Source organism: Mustela nivalis, assembly GCF_964662115.1.
Source record: "Mustela nivalis genome assembly, chromosome: 14".
Lineage (NCBI taxonomy): Eukaryota > Metazoa > Chordata > Mammalia > Carnivora > Mustelidae > Mustela > Mustela nivalis.
In genome coordinates this window covers 4,395,745-4,413,036 of record NC_139033.1, presented here as the reverse complement: position 1 = coordinate 4,413,036, position 17,292 = coordinate 4,395,745, and the positions used below count along the sequence as shown (strand labels likewise).

The 17,292-nt window shown below is 54.0% G+C and overlaps 1 protein-coding gene across 5 annotated transcripts in view; it reads left to right on the top strand.

The window, feature by feature from the left end:
- The window catches only part of BICDL1 (BICD family like cargo adaptor 1), a 102,313-nt gene extending 85,409 nt beyond the window's left edge, over positions 1–16,904 (top strand). For 2 of the 5 annotated variants that reach the window (XM_082699707.1, XM_082699708.1), the window contains 5 exons: positions 252–470; positions 1,557–1,700; positions 7,637–7,767; positions 12,492–12,612; positions 15,414–16,904. In XM_082699707.1, coding sequence (XP_082555833.1) covers positions 252–470; positions 1,557–1,700; positions 7,637–7,767; positions 12,492–12,612; positions 15,414–15,575 — 777 coding nt within the window. In that variant the 3' untranslated portion in view covers positions 15,576–16,904. Of the gene's footprint in view, positions 1–251; positions 471–1,556; positions 1,701–7,636; positions 7,768–12,491; positions 12,613–13,475; positions 13,585–15,413 lie in introns of all 5 variants that reach the window. The other 3 variants (XM_082699710.1, XM_082699709.1, XR_014302942.1) reach the window with 2 other exon arrangements.
- The last annotated feature ends 388 nt before the right edge of the window (positions 16,905–17,292 follow it).

Sequence of the window (17,292 nt, the reverse complement as noted above, 5' to 3'; positions counted from 1 at the left end):
ATAAGGATGTGCTTATATGACACTTGGGAGGTGGGAGGGCTGGGGAATTAAGAATTGGGAGTCTGCATAGATGTACTAGGCCCAGAACAAGGACGAGTGTTTCTTAGGACAGGTGATTTATAAAAGGAAAATCTTTTTTCCTAGTATTAAGTCTCTAGGGTGTCAGTATGTTGGGTTCCTATGCTAGAAAAAGATGAGCAGGGACAGTGTTCTCTAGTGTCCATAATCAAGAATGGTTCTTTGTGGGGCAGCTGAGACTGCAGCTCTGGGAGGCCTACTGCCAAGTTCGCTATCTCTGCTCACACCTCCGAGGGAACGACAGTGCTGACTCGGCCGTCTCCACGGACTCCTCGATGGACGAGTCTTCAGAGACTTCATCTGCCAAGGATGTGCCGGCCGGCAGCTTGCGCACAGCCCTGAGCGAGCTCAAGAGGTTGATACAGAGCATCGTGGACGGCATGGAGCCCACGGTAAGCAGCCAGGCCGAGAAGCTCCTCAGCCCACACAACCTGGCTGGTGGGAAGCTGCAGGCAAGGGCAGGGGGACGAGGTTAGTCCCAGAGGGGGAGCCTTGCAGAGTCTTCAAGAACGGTGTCAGAGCCCTTATGGTCCGAGAGCAGTCTATACTGGTGACCAGGCAGAGGGACAGAGTGTCAGGGAATGGAGGTTCCAAAGTCATCTTTCCGAAGACACTGGCATACAAGTGGAGTCCTTTCTTCATATGGTTAAGTCCAGGCCATGGTGGCCTCGAGGTCAAGGACTTTCCTTGGAAGCTTTGAATATAGAAATTTGGATATAAACTGCAAGTTTCTTTTCTGTAGTTCTTTGGTCCTGGTGGTGGAGTAGCTGCAAATAGGCAAACTTTAAAGATCTGGAGCTTCTGCTAAAAGGACACAAGTGAGCACAGAAAGTTGAGAAGATCAACAAGGGCCTTTTAGAATTCCAGATGTGGCTCTTCTTGTGGAGGAGAAGAATGTTCCCGTGGGCTCCCTGGGCAGACTGGCATTTCTTCCAATTTCGTGACAGATTTCTGCCAGACTTACTTTCCATTCACACCCCCGACTCTCGGGCAGTTGTCTCTCTTCGGGGCCTGTCCTCCTACAGAACAGTCGACATCTTTCTCCCCATATTAGATGAAGTCCTGTGAGAGGGTGGCTGTCCTTACCTGAACGTGCTGTGTGGATTGTGGAATGTGCTCTAGTTGTGGAGACTGGGTCATCATGGGGCATGGGAGCGGTCAGAGTGAGGTGTTGACTTCCCTCCCCTGAAGACTGAAACCAAAATAAATGTCTGGCTAATGTTTGAAGATCCAAATTGGGCAAGAGAGTCTCTCTCCTCTAACCCTTTCTTTCTTCCCTCCTGTGTCTCTCCTCCTTCCCTCCCTTTCTTTCCCTCCACCTCCCACTTCATCTCCTTTATCCTGCTCTCCTCCAAACCAACCCGTCTCTTCCCCCCCCCCCCCGTCCCTCCCCCTCTCTCCCTCCCACTAACCGTCTCACCGCACCCACCTCTGCTTGCACCATCTCTCGGGGCGGTGGCTTTCTCTTTTACTGTCAGAGCTCCCGGAGAATTGACGATGACTCCTTAGAAGAACAGATAAGGCAGACCAGTGAGGACTCAAGAGCCCTAAGGGAACTCATGGAGGGAGAGAGGGGTAAACTGAGGCAAAGCCTAGAGGAGCTGCAGCAACTCCACAGTCAGGTGAGCACCCCTGTCCTCAGTCCTGAGCAGGAAATGTGCATGTGTCCCCCAAGGTCTCTTGGGACCCTCATGAGTTTCCCTCTCCCTCGTCTATATGAGAAGTGGCTCTCCCCTGACAGGTCCTCAGAGGACAGTGACCTGAAGTTGAGGTAAGCTGAGCGTCTTCAAGAGAAGCAGCCAACCCTCTGGTTTAGCCCAAAGTAAAATTGTTAGGGATAAAAATAGCTGACCCTCCCATTTCTTCCAGTGACATGCTACCTTCCACAGAGCCCAAATTATCTGGCGGATTCTGACAGTTTGAAGTGCCATAGCTCTCAGGACATTCACGGATGTTTTTCCAGCAGCTTCTAAGCAGGGAAGTTTGCAAACCAAGAAGCAATTGATCTTCGCCGGCCTGTTCTCGCTCTAATGCCGTCACCTCTGCCAGCCTGTTTTTCAGCTTCAGAAGCACTTACTGCTGCTCTTGCTGTTCCATTTCTGTTTGATCATCATTTCGTTTCTCTCGAGAATCCTGGAGAAGGACATCTGTATTCCAGTCTGAAATATTCTAAAGCGCTCAGAGCAGCCCCCAACCCAGACAGGAGCTTCTAGATTCTGTCCTAGAAATAATAAGGCGCTTCCTTTTGACAGGGTCAGGAGTAGTGTTTTGTCCCATGTGTGAGGGACACCAAACAGGTAGCGTTTTAACCCCTGCCCCCACCCAGCCTGTGCCCCCTTCCTCCCTCGTCCGAAGCTGGTCAGCCCTTCCTGCTGCCACAGGTCGCTGAGAGATGGAGGTTAAGCCTGGCTTTTGCTTCAGTCAGTAGTTCTTAAATTTAAAGGGCCTTATAGAAATAAACTGATTTGGGGGCTCATACCCACTGGACATCCTACTATAATTTTCTTGAAAGATCCTGGGAGACCCTCGCGCAGCTCTTGCTCTACCCTTCTCTCTGGGAGTGACAGACAGTGAGGCCAGAGTGATGCTCTCGAAAGCTGTAGCTTGTTTCTGCCCAGGCCCCAAAGAATGGAACTGGGCAGCTGAGGACATTGTCACGCCTAAAGCCTGAGTCGCTCAGGCGGTAGTTTGGCCAGGGTGGTCCAGACAGCAGCTCGGGTCTTCAAAGTGTAAGAATCAAAAAACAGGACAAGGTGGATCTGACCGTTCTTTGGGTGAATAAAAGTTTCATTTACTTAAACCCGCTTAAATTTTTGTTGGGGAGCTTCTTTTTTTTTTTTTTTTTTAAGATTTTATTTTATTTATTTGACAGAGAGAAATCACAAGTAGATGGAGAGGCAGGCAGAGAGAGAGAGAGGGAAGCAGGCTCTCCGCTGAGCAGAGCGCCCGATGCGGGACTCGATCCCAGGACTCTGAGATCATGACCTGAGCCAAAGGCAGCGGCTTAACCCACTGAGCCACCCAGGCACCCTGTGGGGGAGCTTCTTATCAGCTCTCTGGTATTGGCTGGTTTGTTTCGTTGCTTCTCAGACTAGCAGAGCTAGAAAGAGCTGGGGGCGTTGTTGAGAAACCGGAGCAAGGCACAGGTGGCTGAGGGTCTGGACGCGGCTCTCTCCAAGCCTGTCTCCACCAGGGCATTCTCCTTAATACTTCAGCTGATAAGTGGTTTATGCCATCAAGCAGAGAGTTCTGCTCAGCCCCATGGATTATGGAACTGGGCCTCTTGAGTGGGTCATCTCTTCCCAAAAGCTTAGACAAGGCAGCAGATCTCTCAGCCAAAGTACATCTATCCAGAACCAGCCCATGGGGGTAACACCGACCTCCCAAGGCAGCGGATAGGACACAGACCGAACTATAGCGTGCCTCGGACCCGGTGGCCCTCCGAGTGGGCCCCTTGCCCTCCCTGGGTGCCTGCACTGCTCTAGACCCTGAGGTGCTCAGGATGGATGCCCTTGGGCTCCACAGCCTCTCCTAGAATGCTGAGAGGAGTCCAACTAGCTCTGTCCTCTTTGGGGTGGGGAGCGGCGGGGAGGAAGGGCAGAGCCCAGACATACATATGTGAAACCGAAGTGCCAGCAGACCGCTGCTAGACTAGGGTGAAGCTCCATCCAAGGGATGATCCGGCCTCCAAGCCCACTGCTTTCCCCGCCAACGGTGTTCTTTTTTTCTTCCGGAAACTGAGCCAGACGTAAAAGCTGTAGGACCTGGAAGGGGAAGTGACCAGCCCCCCAGAAGCCTATCCAAATTTAAGTAAAAGAGAGCCCAGGTTTAATTTTAACTGATAGGTATGTTTGAGACAAGAATCTGTAACCAAACCTGAAGACCGCCCCACACCCCTATGCCATGGAGAGCTCCCTCCCACCCCTACTTAGCCTGCACATTCCCCACAGCTTTGCAGGCTCCCGCTCCCTCCTGGGCAGGGCTCACTGGGGTCTGGAGCAGCTGCTGGGAGGCAGAGAGGATGTTCAGAGCAATAGGAAAACCAGTTATCTGGGGAGCCCCGCCACCGATCCCCAGGCCGCGAAACCAGGCTGTGGGAGGTGCACTGAGAAATAGTCCCAGGCCCAGGGCTTTTGGGGGGGCCCAGTCGGTTAAGCAGCCGATTCTTGATTTCGGCTCAGGTCATGATCTCAGGGTCCTGGGATGGAGCCCCGCGTTGGGCTCCGTGCTCAGCAGGGCGTCTGCTCTTCCCTCTCCATCTCCTTCACTCGTTGTTCCTTTTGCTGCAAGCGTGTGCACCTGCACGCTCTCTCGCTCGCTCGCTCTCTCCCTCTAATAAATAAGGAAATCTTAAAGGAAGGAAGGAATAGTCCCCGTCCTGTGTTTGGTTCCTTTATAGGGCTTGACTGGAGCACTAGCCAGTTCTCCCCACAGGGCCATGACCACGCGGCGGAGCACATACTGGGCACACTAAGGCCGTCACTGATGAAATCTGGGCGGCCCCTCCTGTGTGAAATCTCTCTGTGCTCTCTCTCCTCCGGCTTCCTAGCCATCGCCGTGTTTCAGACCTCCGTGCCGTCACACCGTGGCTTTGGCCATCACTTCCCCAGCCCACCTACCTCACACATGGTTTGGATTGATCTTCCTGAAGCACAGCTTGGAAACAGGTTCTAGTCGACGTCTTCTTGTCCCATGGCGGGAAGCCTCAAACTCTCACGGCCCCACAGACTGGCTGCATGGCAGCCATCCAGCCTCTTCCCCGTTGTTTCATCTCCCCTCCTGTGCTTTAGTCGATTGAACACGGACTGTGGAAGGGCATGGTGCACACTCTCTGTGCTTGCCCACATCTGGGCCTTTCTCTGACCCTTGGCCTCTGTCCGGAAGACTCTCCCTGGCCACCTGCGCATACCAGCCCTACTCATCCTTCAGGTTTCACTTCTTCCTTCAAACCCTTGGTTCCCTTCTCCCTAGAGCCCTCAGGCCTGCTGTGTCATGGTCACCGTCGCTTCCATCTCCTCTACCCACGTAACCTTAGCCCCCACGAGGACGACCTTGAGGTCTGACTTCTCTTTGTCTTCTCTTAAAGCGTCTAGCACAAGCCTTACCTAGAATAGGCACAAAAATAATTATCAAATGGGCAAAGGAAACCCTGGATATATGACTTCAGGATATTTTCTTTGATCCTGTTCACTCATGAGGACACCTACTTTATGTGGGAGAAGTGGAGTTAGGGGTGGCTGCCACCAGAGTCAGTGTGTAAACAGCCCCAGCAGTAGGTCTGCGCCGGGGTGGGGAAGAGAAGGGCATAGAGCTTCCCGCCGGGTGCTGAGCTCCATCCTTGGTGTCAGTTACCTCATTTGAGCCTCACAACAACCTGATGTGGGGAACTAGTTATTTTTATTCCTGTTTTTTATGAAAAGTATGTGCAGCTCAAAGAAGGAAGTCCCTTGTCACTTCTAAGACAGTAGATGGTCCGTCTCTACCTTGACCAAGTTTTCCAGACCAAAGCAAAAAATTCTTGTGGAGTTTTTTCTGGAGCCTATTAAATTTTGGCATTTCCTGCCTCGCATGTGGTTTTATCTGTTTTATCTATAGCTTACTCAGCTGGCAAAACCCTTGTCTGGCACACAGCCAGCCTGAGGCCACATTAGGGCTGATTTGGTTGGAGAAGGTCTGGCTCTCTCTCTGCCAGGTACTTTCTGGGTCTTGAGTTTCAGGCCTACGAGGCTACAGAACCTGCAAGTAAGAAGGGTGAGGCTGGGTTTCTCACCTGCTGCCTGCGTGCCTCGGGACTGGCTACATCCTGTGGCCTCTGCAGGCGCCCCAGCCTGTTCTTCCTTGTGGCCGGCAGCCCTGCTCACCGCAGCTGTCCCCACCGTGAAAGCACAGATCACCTGGTGCTCATGTGCCAGAGTACATGTTGTACCAGAGTACAACATCCATTGTCCCCAGTAACAACAATTGCCCTGTATGCCCCTTCATTATCGGGCATCCTCTGATTTCTTCCAAAGCACCTCTACCCCAGGAGAGGGCCACTGTGCAGCCTCAGTCTTGGGGTCCGAAGCATCTTCAGGGAAGCTGGATCTTCAGCCTTGCTCTGGGGTCTTTGCTCAATTTCAGTCTGTCTGAAGATGTTGAGGCCTGGGACTTGAAGAGGGGAGTACACCAAAAGGTGGCATCTGTCCCCTAGTGGGAGGACTGGACCCGTACGGATAGATCCTCCCTTGGGAAAGTGTCCAAGTATGTGTAATATTTAACAAGAGGGCAGGACCAGGCATCCTGACTCCAGTCTGAGCCTACCGACTGAGAAGGGGCCCCCACCCTTCCATTCATTCAAAAATTTTTACTGAAAGTTCTACCAAGCAGGGTTTCTGATTGCAAACAACAAAAACTCTCTGCTTAACTTAAGAAGAGAGAGACTGTATTGGAATTAAATCTGATAGCTAACAGAATCAGCAGGAAGGCTGGAGAACCAAGCTCCAAAACAGAAATGAGCCGTAGGAAGTAGGGCCACAGAAGCAGTCTGCTATCAGTGTAATAATTTCCCCCTGACCTGTGGCTTTGCTGAACCCTCGAGAATGGCAGTCCCAGGCAGGGAAATGTGACTCACACATCTAGGTCACCTTTCCATGTCTGTGTGCCTAGGAAAGGATATGTCTTTCCCTTTTGGCTACCTTACTGGGAGGGCATCCCCTGTTTCTCACCAAGACTCATGTAACCAGGAGTGTCCCTCAAGGAGGAATGCATTTGGGATGATGACTAGCCAAGAAGAAGATAGTTGTCTACTGCACAAGCATTTTCAGATTGAGCATCATATAGTCAGGCTCTGAAATGCACAGATGAATGAGACACGCTTCCTACCACTGCAGAACCTTAGGTGCCCAGAGGGTTCCTGTACACTGGGTGGGGTAAGCTGTGGTCACTGAGGGAGCCACAAGGAAGGGCTCCCTACCACCAAAGGATGACCCCCAGTGAATAGGCTGTGGGACCATTCACTGAGGCATGGACCACAGAAAAGGTAACAGGCTTGAGTGAAAAATGGTATCACATGGGTGTCTAAATTCCATATGGCTTTGAGCAGGGAAGCTGAGTGACCAGGCTGCATCAAGTACCTTACAGAAATGGGAGCCAGGCTTTGCTAGGGCCCTGTGCATAGCAGAGTTCCTTGTTGAGTGGAAGATGGCTGGGAACAAAACTTGAGTCCCTACCCGTAACCTTGCGTTTCAGGGCCTTGATGCACATGTGGTCTTCATTAGTACCTGCCAGTGCCTTGAAATGGAGGTGGTGGTGTGGAATGTTACGTCCAAAGGAGATCTGACCCCTGTGGCTGCTGTCTGGGGCTGAACTTCATCCCCCACCCCCACACCCCTGCCAGTGGGCTCCAGCCTAGCTTGTGGCATCCCTTCTCCGGAAGAGCTGGGCATCTCTCAGAGCCAGGAGCCTCGGGAAGCTACAAGCACCCACCTGGGGCTGCTTGTTCCTTTCTGCCTCTTTCAGGGCAACCCCTCAGGCCAGCAGCAGTGGTAGCCCCACATTCATCCCTGTGGTCTCCCATCAGGTGACGCTGCTGAGTGTGGAGATGACTGCACTGAAGGAGGAGAGAGACCGACTCAGAGTAACATCTGAGGACAAGGAGCCAAAGGAGCAGCTTCAGAAGGCCATCCGGGACCGCGACGAGGCCATTGCAAAGTGAGTGGGCATGGTTTGTCAAATTTTACTTTAATCACAAGCAACATGAGTATGAGCTCAGTTTTAAAAGTGAAATGCTACAGAAGACGACAAAAGTGAAAGCGTTTCCCTGCTAGCCACCCTCACCCCCAGTCTGGCTCTTCTCCCCAGACAGACACTACTATTGGAGGTCAGATGTGTGGTCTGTGCAGCTCTTTTTTCTGGGTGTATCCAGCTGTATGTGCTTGTTTGGGTTTTTTTAAAGTATTGTTGGGACGATGCTCTGCATGTCTGTATATCTTAGCTTTCCAATTTCATTATATAGATCTACCTCAACTTCTTTATTTTTAGGGGTTTCTTTTTTTTAGGGGAGTTTTTGTTACTTTTTATTTTGGGCATTTTCAAGCATACACAAAAGTAGAAAAAAGTAAGATGGACCCTCCCTACCTGTCTTTTGGTTTCAACCCTAATCAGCACATGGCCACTGCTTCATCTACATCCCACCGGCTGCGTTCCTGTGGAACTGTGTGGAAGCAAATCACAAGATCCCTTATCTCATCCGTAAACACTTCAGTATAGATTCTACCAGATACTCTTTATGGAAAACACACAACCACAATAAGGTCGTCACACTTGAAAAAACTTACAGTAATTTCTTAATATCATCTAGTAACCAGTTGCCCCATAAATGTCCTTTTATAATTGATTAGAATCAGCCTCCAAAGCCCACAAACCCCGTCTAGCTGATATGTACCTAAGTTCCCCCCATCCTTTTTTCACATGGCATCTCTTTATTGAAGACACCGATGATTTGTCCGCATTCTGGGTCTGAGGGGTCCTCAGAGTGTCATTCAGCAGTTTTCTCTCACCTGTATCCCCGGTAAACTGGGTCATATTTTAATAGTGTTTTGGGTTTTCTTTAGCAGAGAAGAAATGCATTCTCTTACATTAAAAAAATTTGACGGTGCATAGGCAAAAAAAATTTTACATATTCCCCATCCCCCTTCAAATGATTTTTTATCATGATTTAATCTGCCCTCTTCACTGTGAGGAGATAAAAGGTACTGAAAATGTCTGCTCGCGGGGCACTTTGCAACATGTTCAAACGTTCAAAACATCTGTGTCACTTCACTGCTTACAAAACATTTCACCCTTGAATCCTCTCAGTCACAGCGAGAATTAAAATTTTTAAACCCAGTTTTTACAGAGGAGGAAACTGAGATGCTTTCCCCAGCTGCACGGCCAGTAGTGACCACTGGCCTCCCCCTCAGGTCTCTTGACCCTTGTCCCCACATCCTTTCCTTTTACCACACAGGCTGCTTGTCAGCAAACTAAAAGGAGCCCATTTGAAGTAAATTAGTAAGTAGAAACTATATACCCCTTTATTTATTTATTTATTTATTTATTTATTTTTAAGATTTTAAAAGAGCAAGAGGGAGAGAGAGCGAGCACAGGCAGACAGAGTGGCAGGCAGAGGCAGAGGGAGAAGCAGGCTCCCTGCCGAGCAAGGAGCCTGATATGGGACTCGATCCCAGGACACCGGGATCATGATCTGAGCCGAAGGCAGCCGCTTAACTAACTGAGCCACGCAGGCATCCCCTATATACCATTTTAAAAAGTAACACGACAAATTTTAATTTCTGACTTTGAAATTCCCCACACCTTTCCCCTTCTCACCTCCACACACACTTGTCCACTCCCTTCCACTAGCTCTCTAATCATTTCATCATCTCCATTACTTAGTTCTACCTTTCCGTCCCCTTGCCTCTCTGGCCAGGACCTCCAGTGACCTTGTCTGACAATTTCCAATTCTTTGAGGAAGTACACTCAGGCTCACAAACCCAGGCCTCTCTGCCACTGGACTCCTGGAGAATATTTGATTCATTAACGAATACTTGAATAGCCCTGGAATATTTTGGAGTGGGAGTGTACTTTCATGAATAACAAAGGGTGAAATTGTGTCATACAGTTAGGGAATAAAATGGTAAAATTAAGGTGCTAATTGTAGAAGCCTTTCGGGAATAAAAAGCAGAATGGAGTTAGAAGTAGAGAATGGCTGGTCACCTTCTCTCCGCCAGACAAGCAAACGGGAGCTGACCATCCGGCTCTGACCGTATTCTGCCATCAGCACAGGAGGCGGGAGGCACAACCAGACAACGTACCAGGGTGCAGGAAGGAAGAAACAGAAGTTGTCTAGTCCTCTCCCTTAAAATAAGTGGAACCTAGCTCTGACGTGGGGGACCGGGGAGGCCAGCAAGTCCCCGTGAAACCTTGAAATGCATGCCTTTGCCTTCTGCCAAAGGTGGCCCAGTGAACCTCCCGGTGTCCGACTGAGCTGATGAGCAGACTGTCCTCCCGGGGTACTCAGCATTGTGCAGTGAGGCCTTGGCCTTCGTGGACCCTGTGTAATAAGGCTGGGGCTGAGGGAGGCGGTTAGATCACTCCAGCAGGTTTGCTCTTTTTCTGTCCCTTAGAAATTAAACTCTTGGTGTAAAGAATTGAGACAGCAGACCTAAAGAATCATTTAAATTTGGGGGAAGCACACTTTGTGTAGGACCTTAAGGGTTTTACAAGATGCTTTCCTAAACATCATCTCTGTCCATCCGCACTGCACTTTGGAATCATCTGGGGACTCCCTGGGAGCCAGGGCCCTCTCTGGAGCAGTTCAGCTTGAATCTCCTGGTTTGGAGCTACTTCTTAGAAGTGTCCCCGACCCCACCGCATGATTCTAGTGCGTAGTGAGGAGTGGGAACCCCCGGGAAAAATAACTTTCCTCTCTCCATGGGCTACAGAAACCTGAAGGTGTTCTTTATTCTGCACAGTAATGAGTCACAGAAAAGTTAAGTAACGGCTTCGTCACCTACAGGTAAAAGTCGTCACTAAAAGCAAAAATCTGGGGCTAACAGTCTGCCTCACAAAAACAAAAAGGAGTCGGTTACTAGCTGTTTCATTTAAATAAGGACTTCTTCTAGCCCTTTGAGATAATACTTAAAATTCTGATTAATGTATCAATCAGCAGGCTCTGCGGCTTAGCTCTCCTGGCCTGGGGCTCTCGGGAATGAAAAGCACCGAGACTCTCCAGTGAGCAAACGCTCTCTGGGGTGCAGTCCAAGGCTGGGATGCGGCGGTTCTGGGGAAGGAAGGGGACCCCCTGCCAGCCTGGCCGCACAGCTGCTGCCGGACCTCCGCCCGGAGGCCTTGGTCAGCACATTCCGGGGTCTCCGGGCTTCTCGTGGCGCCACCTGCCGGAGACGCCCAGAAGCTCAGGAGGCTGCTGCGGTCTCCGGAGCCAGGGGTTGGTGCGGCTCCTCCCAACTGCGGGGGTGGCGGGCCCGGCGTCCATGGCAACGGTGCCGCGTGAGTGTCCGCCCGCCCGCCAGCAGCCAATGGCAGCGGGTGTGACACGGCAGCCTGAGGCGTCTGAGACGCCGGCGCTCATTGGACGGCCCCTGCTCCTGTCCCTTCAACCGCAGTGCGGCGGGCTGACCAGGGTGGTGCGAGTTCTCCAGACGCTTCTTTGGGAAAGGCGGGTGGGGCGACGTTGTGCGGCCCTGAGGTGTCAGGGGAGGTGACTCATGGATCGGACTTGAGGCCGGAGGGGAAGTGCGGGTCCCGGCGGTGGCCCCGAGTGCCTTTCCCCCACTGCCCCGGCTCCCCCACTGCCCCGCCTCTCAGCCGAGCTCAGCTTGCTGCAGCCGTCAGCCTCCCCAGGCGGGTCCTCCAGCCGTCCTTGGGACGTGCACCCTGATCGCTGGCCCGGTGCGTGGGGCGGTTCTGCTTTGCTGTTTCGAATGCAAAAGGCAGTTGATGACAGGGGCTAAGGAATGCCCAGTTTGGCAGCCGGGCAACCAGTGCCTCTGCAGAAGCTGCTCAGCCTCTCGCACTTTCTTTTCCCATTTCCCACCCCGGGAAAAAAAAATTTTTCTTTTGCATTGTTGTAGGAATGTTGGAAAAGGCAAACAGTAATATGTGAAACATTAAGATGTGAAAACAAAATGCAGGAGTATATGGGAGCCCATCATGATCAGCCAGAGATAGCCACGCCAATGTTGTGTATGACCTTTAAGTACACACAGGCGGTTTTTCTTTTACAAGCCAGCACCATACCGGACGTTGGCTTGGGGTGCTTTTCTCCATTCAGCATTACATCCTATTTCCCCCTGAGTAATGAATATTCAATGTCATGGTTGTTACTGACGACTGTGTTCCATCACATAATTTACCACCAGTGCCCTGATTGTTGGTGACTGTGATCAGCTAGGCTGTGATCATCACCACTGTGTGGCTACTTTTGCACACCTGTGTGCCTTTAGGACACATCCCTTATGTGGGGGGAGGTTGTTCCTGAAAAAGAGGGGCTGGGAGAACGAGGTCTTGACCTCCCTTGGGGATGGGTCCTATGGGGGAACGATGGCCTCTCCTTAGTGCCCTGCGAGGCCTTTGATGTCCTCTGGGTTCCAGTCCTCCTTTATCCTCCTTCCTGAGCCCCCTCCTCCTCTGCGAGACGCGGAGGACCCATAGTCCCTTCACCTGCACGTTGTTACCACAGTTGAAGTGGATGTGAACCCATGCTGGGAACTTCCCAGTCCTTTGCAAGAAACATCCTAGTTACTGTCACAGTTCCTATTTGTTTTGAGTTTGGTCACAGCTTGTTTCCTCTATCCTTGGACTCCAGGCGCCCCAGGTAAAGAATCAGATGCCTCTGGTACAAGGAGCCCATGCTCACCCGGCTTGTCTGTTTTTAGGAAAAATGCTGTGGAGCTGGAACTCGCCAAGTGCAAGATGGACATGATGTCTCTGAACAGCCAGTTGCTGGATGCCATTCAGCAGAAACTGAACCTCTCGCAGCAGCTTGAGGCTTGGCAGGTAAGGAGATTCCTGAGACCCAGGGTGAGGGAAGACGAGGCTCTGGGAGGAGCTGCTGAATCCAGGCAGAGTATTAGGAGAGTTTGTTACTAGAGGGTTCTGCGCACGTGGGTGAGCAGTAACCCGCCTTCACCTGGTAAGACTCAGAGCCTGTGCTCCCCCAGACCCCAGGGAAGCAGGCCTGAGGATGCTGTCCGGAGCGGTGAGCCCCAGGCAGTGCCAGATTTTAGGGCTGCAGTGACCGCCAGGTTTGGAGCAGGGGCTTCCCTCGGCTGGCCGTCTCCACTCTGTTTAAATTAGCTGGAAAGAAACAGTTGTTATCACAGAGGGCCCCAGAAGCCCTACATGGTGGGACGAAAAGTCACAGCTGGAAGTATGTGGGCCACGCTGCCCTTCCCTTTCTCAAAGGCCAGCTTCCTTTTTCCAAAGGGCACTACCCTGGGGGAAAATGAGTCCGTGTGTCCTCCCCTCTAGGACCACCGTTTCAGAGTGCCTCAGCCTCCTCTGTCCCAGCCCCAGCTTGGCTCCCCACTGGGCCAGGCTGTACTTGCTTTTTGTTAATGAGATTCAGATCGGACAATTTCAGGATATGGGTGTAACCATTCGTGTCTCCACCCCCCACCCCACCCCCACCCCGTCCCAAGATCCGAAGCAGACAGAAGAAAAGCGCCCCCCCCACCCCACCCCCTGCTGGCGGGCAGTTTAACAGTCACCATTCCTCCAGGGGCCTGGCCGGCCTGGCCACAGGAGCACTTGACCCCCCTCCCCTGGGAGATGGTTCCTGGCTCCTGGGCTCTGGCCCACCAGCAGCTGGCCGGTCACTGGCTTACCGCCCATTCTTCTCTCTTCTCTCCTGGCTACAGTTTGCTTCCTCAGGGCTTTTTACTATCTGGCTCCTTTGGTTTCTGATCTAGTGGCCTTTCTCAGTTCCCGTATCAACAGCTTTAGTTGTACACCCCTCCTGCCTTTGAGGTGAGACCAAGCCCCCATTCCACCCACCGTGTCCCCCGCTGCCATCGCCGTCTCGCCCCCGCCTTCCCGTGACCCGCCGTGTTGTGTGTGCCGGCGTCCGGCGTCATCTCTGTGCAGTGTGTGCCGTGCCATCCCCCGCAGCGTGCCTCCCGCCACCGCCGCGGCCCAGGACTGGCAGGCCGGCCCGTTTCTGACCGCCTCGGCCCTGGTTTCTCAGTGCTCCCGCCTCACCACTGGGCTCTTTTGCCCGCAGAAGTACTGGCAGGTGTGGAATCCTAAGTGGTTCACGCCTGTGTATGAAGTTCTACAGTGATCTGTTTCATGGGCTTACCCTGATGAACGTTAAGGTGTAAAAGATGTGGTTTGCAGTGGGCCAGTAAAATCACCAGCACTTTGAAAGGGTTTCTTTCTGAAGGAGCCTGTTACATTCCCATAGTGCTGCAGGGAACGGATTTTATTGAGCAGGTCCTAAGCACGGGGCGCCATGCCCAGGATTTGGCACTGGGACTTGGGAGGAGTACGTCCCCTACTTCTGCGGAGAGGAGAGGTACTGGAGAGCAGCTGAGTGTGAGCAAAGAGCAGGACGTGAATGAGGGAGGGAGAAGCAGGAGGTCCACACTCGCTGCTTGCTGGGACGGTATGGGGTAAGAAAAGTCCCTTTGTTTCAAACGAACACCTAGAGTGACAGAAGCGCGGGTGTGAGCACAGGTGGCGATGGAGCGGGGTGGGGGGGCGCCAGCCCCACTTCTGCCCTCGTCGAGTGGCGGCCTGAGCACGGCCTGAGCGCGGCCCTTGCTGTTCAGCGCTCAAGCAGGACGTGCTCCGCGGGCTCGTCCCAGGTGTTAAGCCAGGGTTCGGTGTCTTGACCAGGACATCCCAGAGCCCACTGGGCTTTGGGTTGAAGGCATCGGGCAGATGCTGCCTCTATTCCCGCTCGGGTTAACCAGACAGGGCTGTTCCAACGTCCAAAGCAGTAGCTTGCATGCTTTGCTAGTAGCAGGACGCCTTTGCCGAGCAGAATCTTGTGCAGAGTCGGGATCGAAGCACTAGAAAGGAGAGAGAGCGGTGCTGCTCTGTCCAGAGGCCCCTCTGTGGGACACATCTGCTGTGCTTGCAAGGCATGTGGGGTGAGGGGGCATCTCTTAGGCAACTTTAGCAAATTGGGTAAAGGTACTAACCCAGGGAGGAAGCCAGGGATATGCGCTAATACGCAGGAGCAAGCCAGGCCCTGAAGACAGGGATGCCCGTGGCCCCAGCCACACGCGAAAGGCTGCAGCGAGTGTGCTTGGTTGTGGGCAAGGGCAGGGCTGAGGGAGCCCGTGGTGCCTGGGCATCCACGAAGCAGGTAGAACTTGTAGCGGGTGAGGGGGCGAGAGAGGTCCCTGGAGCTGAGCCTTTGGACTGGAGAGCTGGCGAGCAGAGGTCGCCCTAGGGCCCAGGGAGGGATGCCAAGGGAAAGGCACCCCCAGCCCCGAGGGACGCAGGCGGCCGGGCAGAGGCGGCCAGTCACAGGCAAGGCCTGGGTGGAGACAGAGAAGTATCAGCTTTGGCCTGCCCTTCTCTGGGTCGCAGGGACAGACCAGCGGCGGGGTCAGCCTCGGAGCTGAAGCGAGCAGGAAGCCCGCAGCCCTGAGGAGGCGGAGGTGTCGGTGGCTCCTGTGTGTCCAGGCATCATGTCTACACTTGCTGCTTTCTTGGTCGGCCTGAGCTGGCTGCAGCCGTTCAACATCTCATCTCATCCCCATCCCGCGTCCCTCTGACATGTGCCGCCCCCGCTCCCCGCCCCGGCTCAGAGCCCCTGTTCATTCCCTCCGTTCTGCCCTCCGCAGGACGACATGCACAGGGTCATTGACCGGCAGCTGATGGACACGCACCTGAAGGAACGGAGCCGGCCTGCTGCTGCCCTCCCCAGGGCCCACGGCGCGGGGCGTGGGGACGAGCCCAGCACCGCCGAAGGCAAGCGGCTCTTCTCATTCTTCAGGAAAATTTAGGAGGAGTCAGGCCAGCAGGGATGGGTACACTGAGGGGACTGAGCGTGCGAGGCCCCAGCACACCATGCTTGCACACGAGGGCTCCCCTGGGCCAGCTCAGCGGCCGCACTGCCCACCCACACTGGGGCCCAGTCATCCAGAAGAGCTCATGCAGCCTCTGCTGGCTGCCCTCGACAGAGGGACAGGCAGGAGCCCTGTCCCTATTGCCAGGCCACGCCCGCCTAGGCTGCCCCCGGATCCTGCTGCCCCCGGAGCGGCCCCTCGGGCTCTGCCACGCAGACGCAGCAGATCATGGCCCACCCCGCCCACCCCTCCGGGGCTCCCCCGTCCCACCCCAGGCACTGCCGCCCTCCTATTTTGGAATACGGGGAACAGAAGGAATGGCCATCTCTGCGTGCCTCTGGAAGCCGTCACGGCCCCCCGGCTGGCCTGCGCTGTGGGGACGGGGGTTACTAGTCCTCTGGGACAGCAGGTCCAAGGCTGAGCCTCCTCTGGCCCAGAGAGGAAGGGGGAGGCGGCTCCTCACCCACGTGCATGCACCTCTGCCTGGAGCACCTCTGCGGCAGGAGGCCGGGCCCGCGGGGCCTGACCAGCCGGGGCTGTTCTCTTGCATTCAGCCACCGCTGGGCTCTCCGGGGGCTTGACTGTCGCCATCCCAAGGTCAGGAGGAAGAAGGGCCCTGCCCTACCCCCCTTCCACTCTCTGCCGCCACTGTTCTCCCTCCCTGGCCTCCGGGCCGCCTCTGCGGGTGTCAGCCCTCCAGTCCTTCGCCCCTCACGGCCGGAGCTGGAAGGGGGGTCTGCTCCTCCTCCCACGGCCCCCGACTCCCCTCACACATACAAGTTCTTGGCTTGGCCAAGCGAGTCCAGGCCACAGAATGGCCCCCGAGGGGTCTGCGGTCAGCCACCTCCAGCTCGAGGGCAGCACTGGCACCACAGAGCTGATGCCACCAGATACTGCCCCCCAGGCCTGCGGAAGGCTGAATCCTGCAACCTGCTGCTTCTGCTCCTTCCTCAGCAGCCACCCCACGCGCTCTGCTGAGGCCCTCCCTCCGAGGCCCCGGGGCTGAGCCAGCCCGCACGCTGCTTTACCAAGGATCATCTCCCTCCCTCACACGGGAAAAGCACAGCAGGGATGAGCGGCAAGAATGTACCTATAGATATGTACATACCACAGTGCTGTAATTTTGTATGTAGCAATCCTGTAAATACATGTACGGATTTTATAATATACATATTCTATATAAATCTATAAAGGCATATTTTTAGAAAAACAGCGCACCACTGCTTCTTTTGAAAATAGTCAAAGAATAAAATGAATTTCTACAGAGCTTCCTGCCTCAATCATTGGGGGACCCGGAGGGCTCTGGTCAGAAAGCAGCTTGCAGCTCAGAGCCACCGGCTGCCGGTTCTGTAGGGACAGCAGGAGGGAGTCCCTCACACCTCCGGGAGGTCCCCTCCTCTCCTCGTACTTGGTGAGGGGACTCAGCCAGGAAGGGGGGCACCTCCCCAGGAGGGCGCAGGCATCCTGTCCAAGACAGCACTCCGGGCCCCACCTCCACACGCACCCTGACCCCGGGCGCCCTGCCAGCCCTGCTTCCCACACCCGGGGCAGGCCCTCCAGCCTGGCAGGAACTCGGAGCCACAGAGAAATCACTGCAGGCAAAGCTTCCACTGCATCCTTCCGGCCGTGCGGAGAATAAACAGGGCACTTCCCC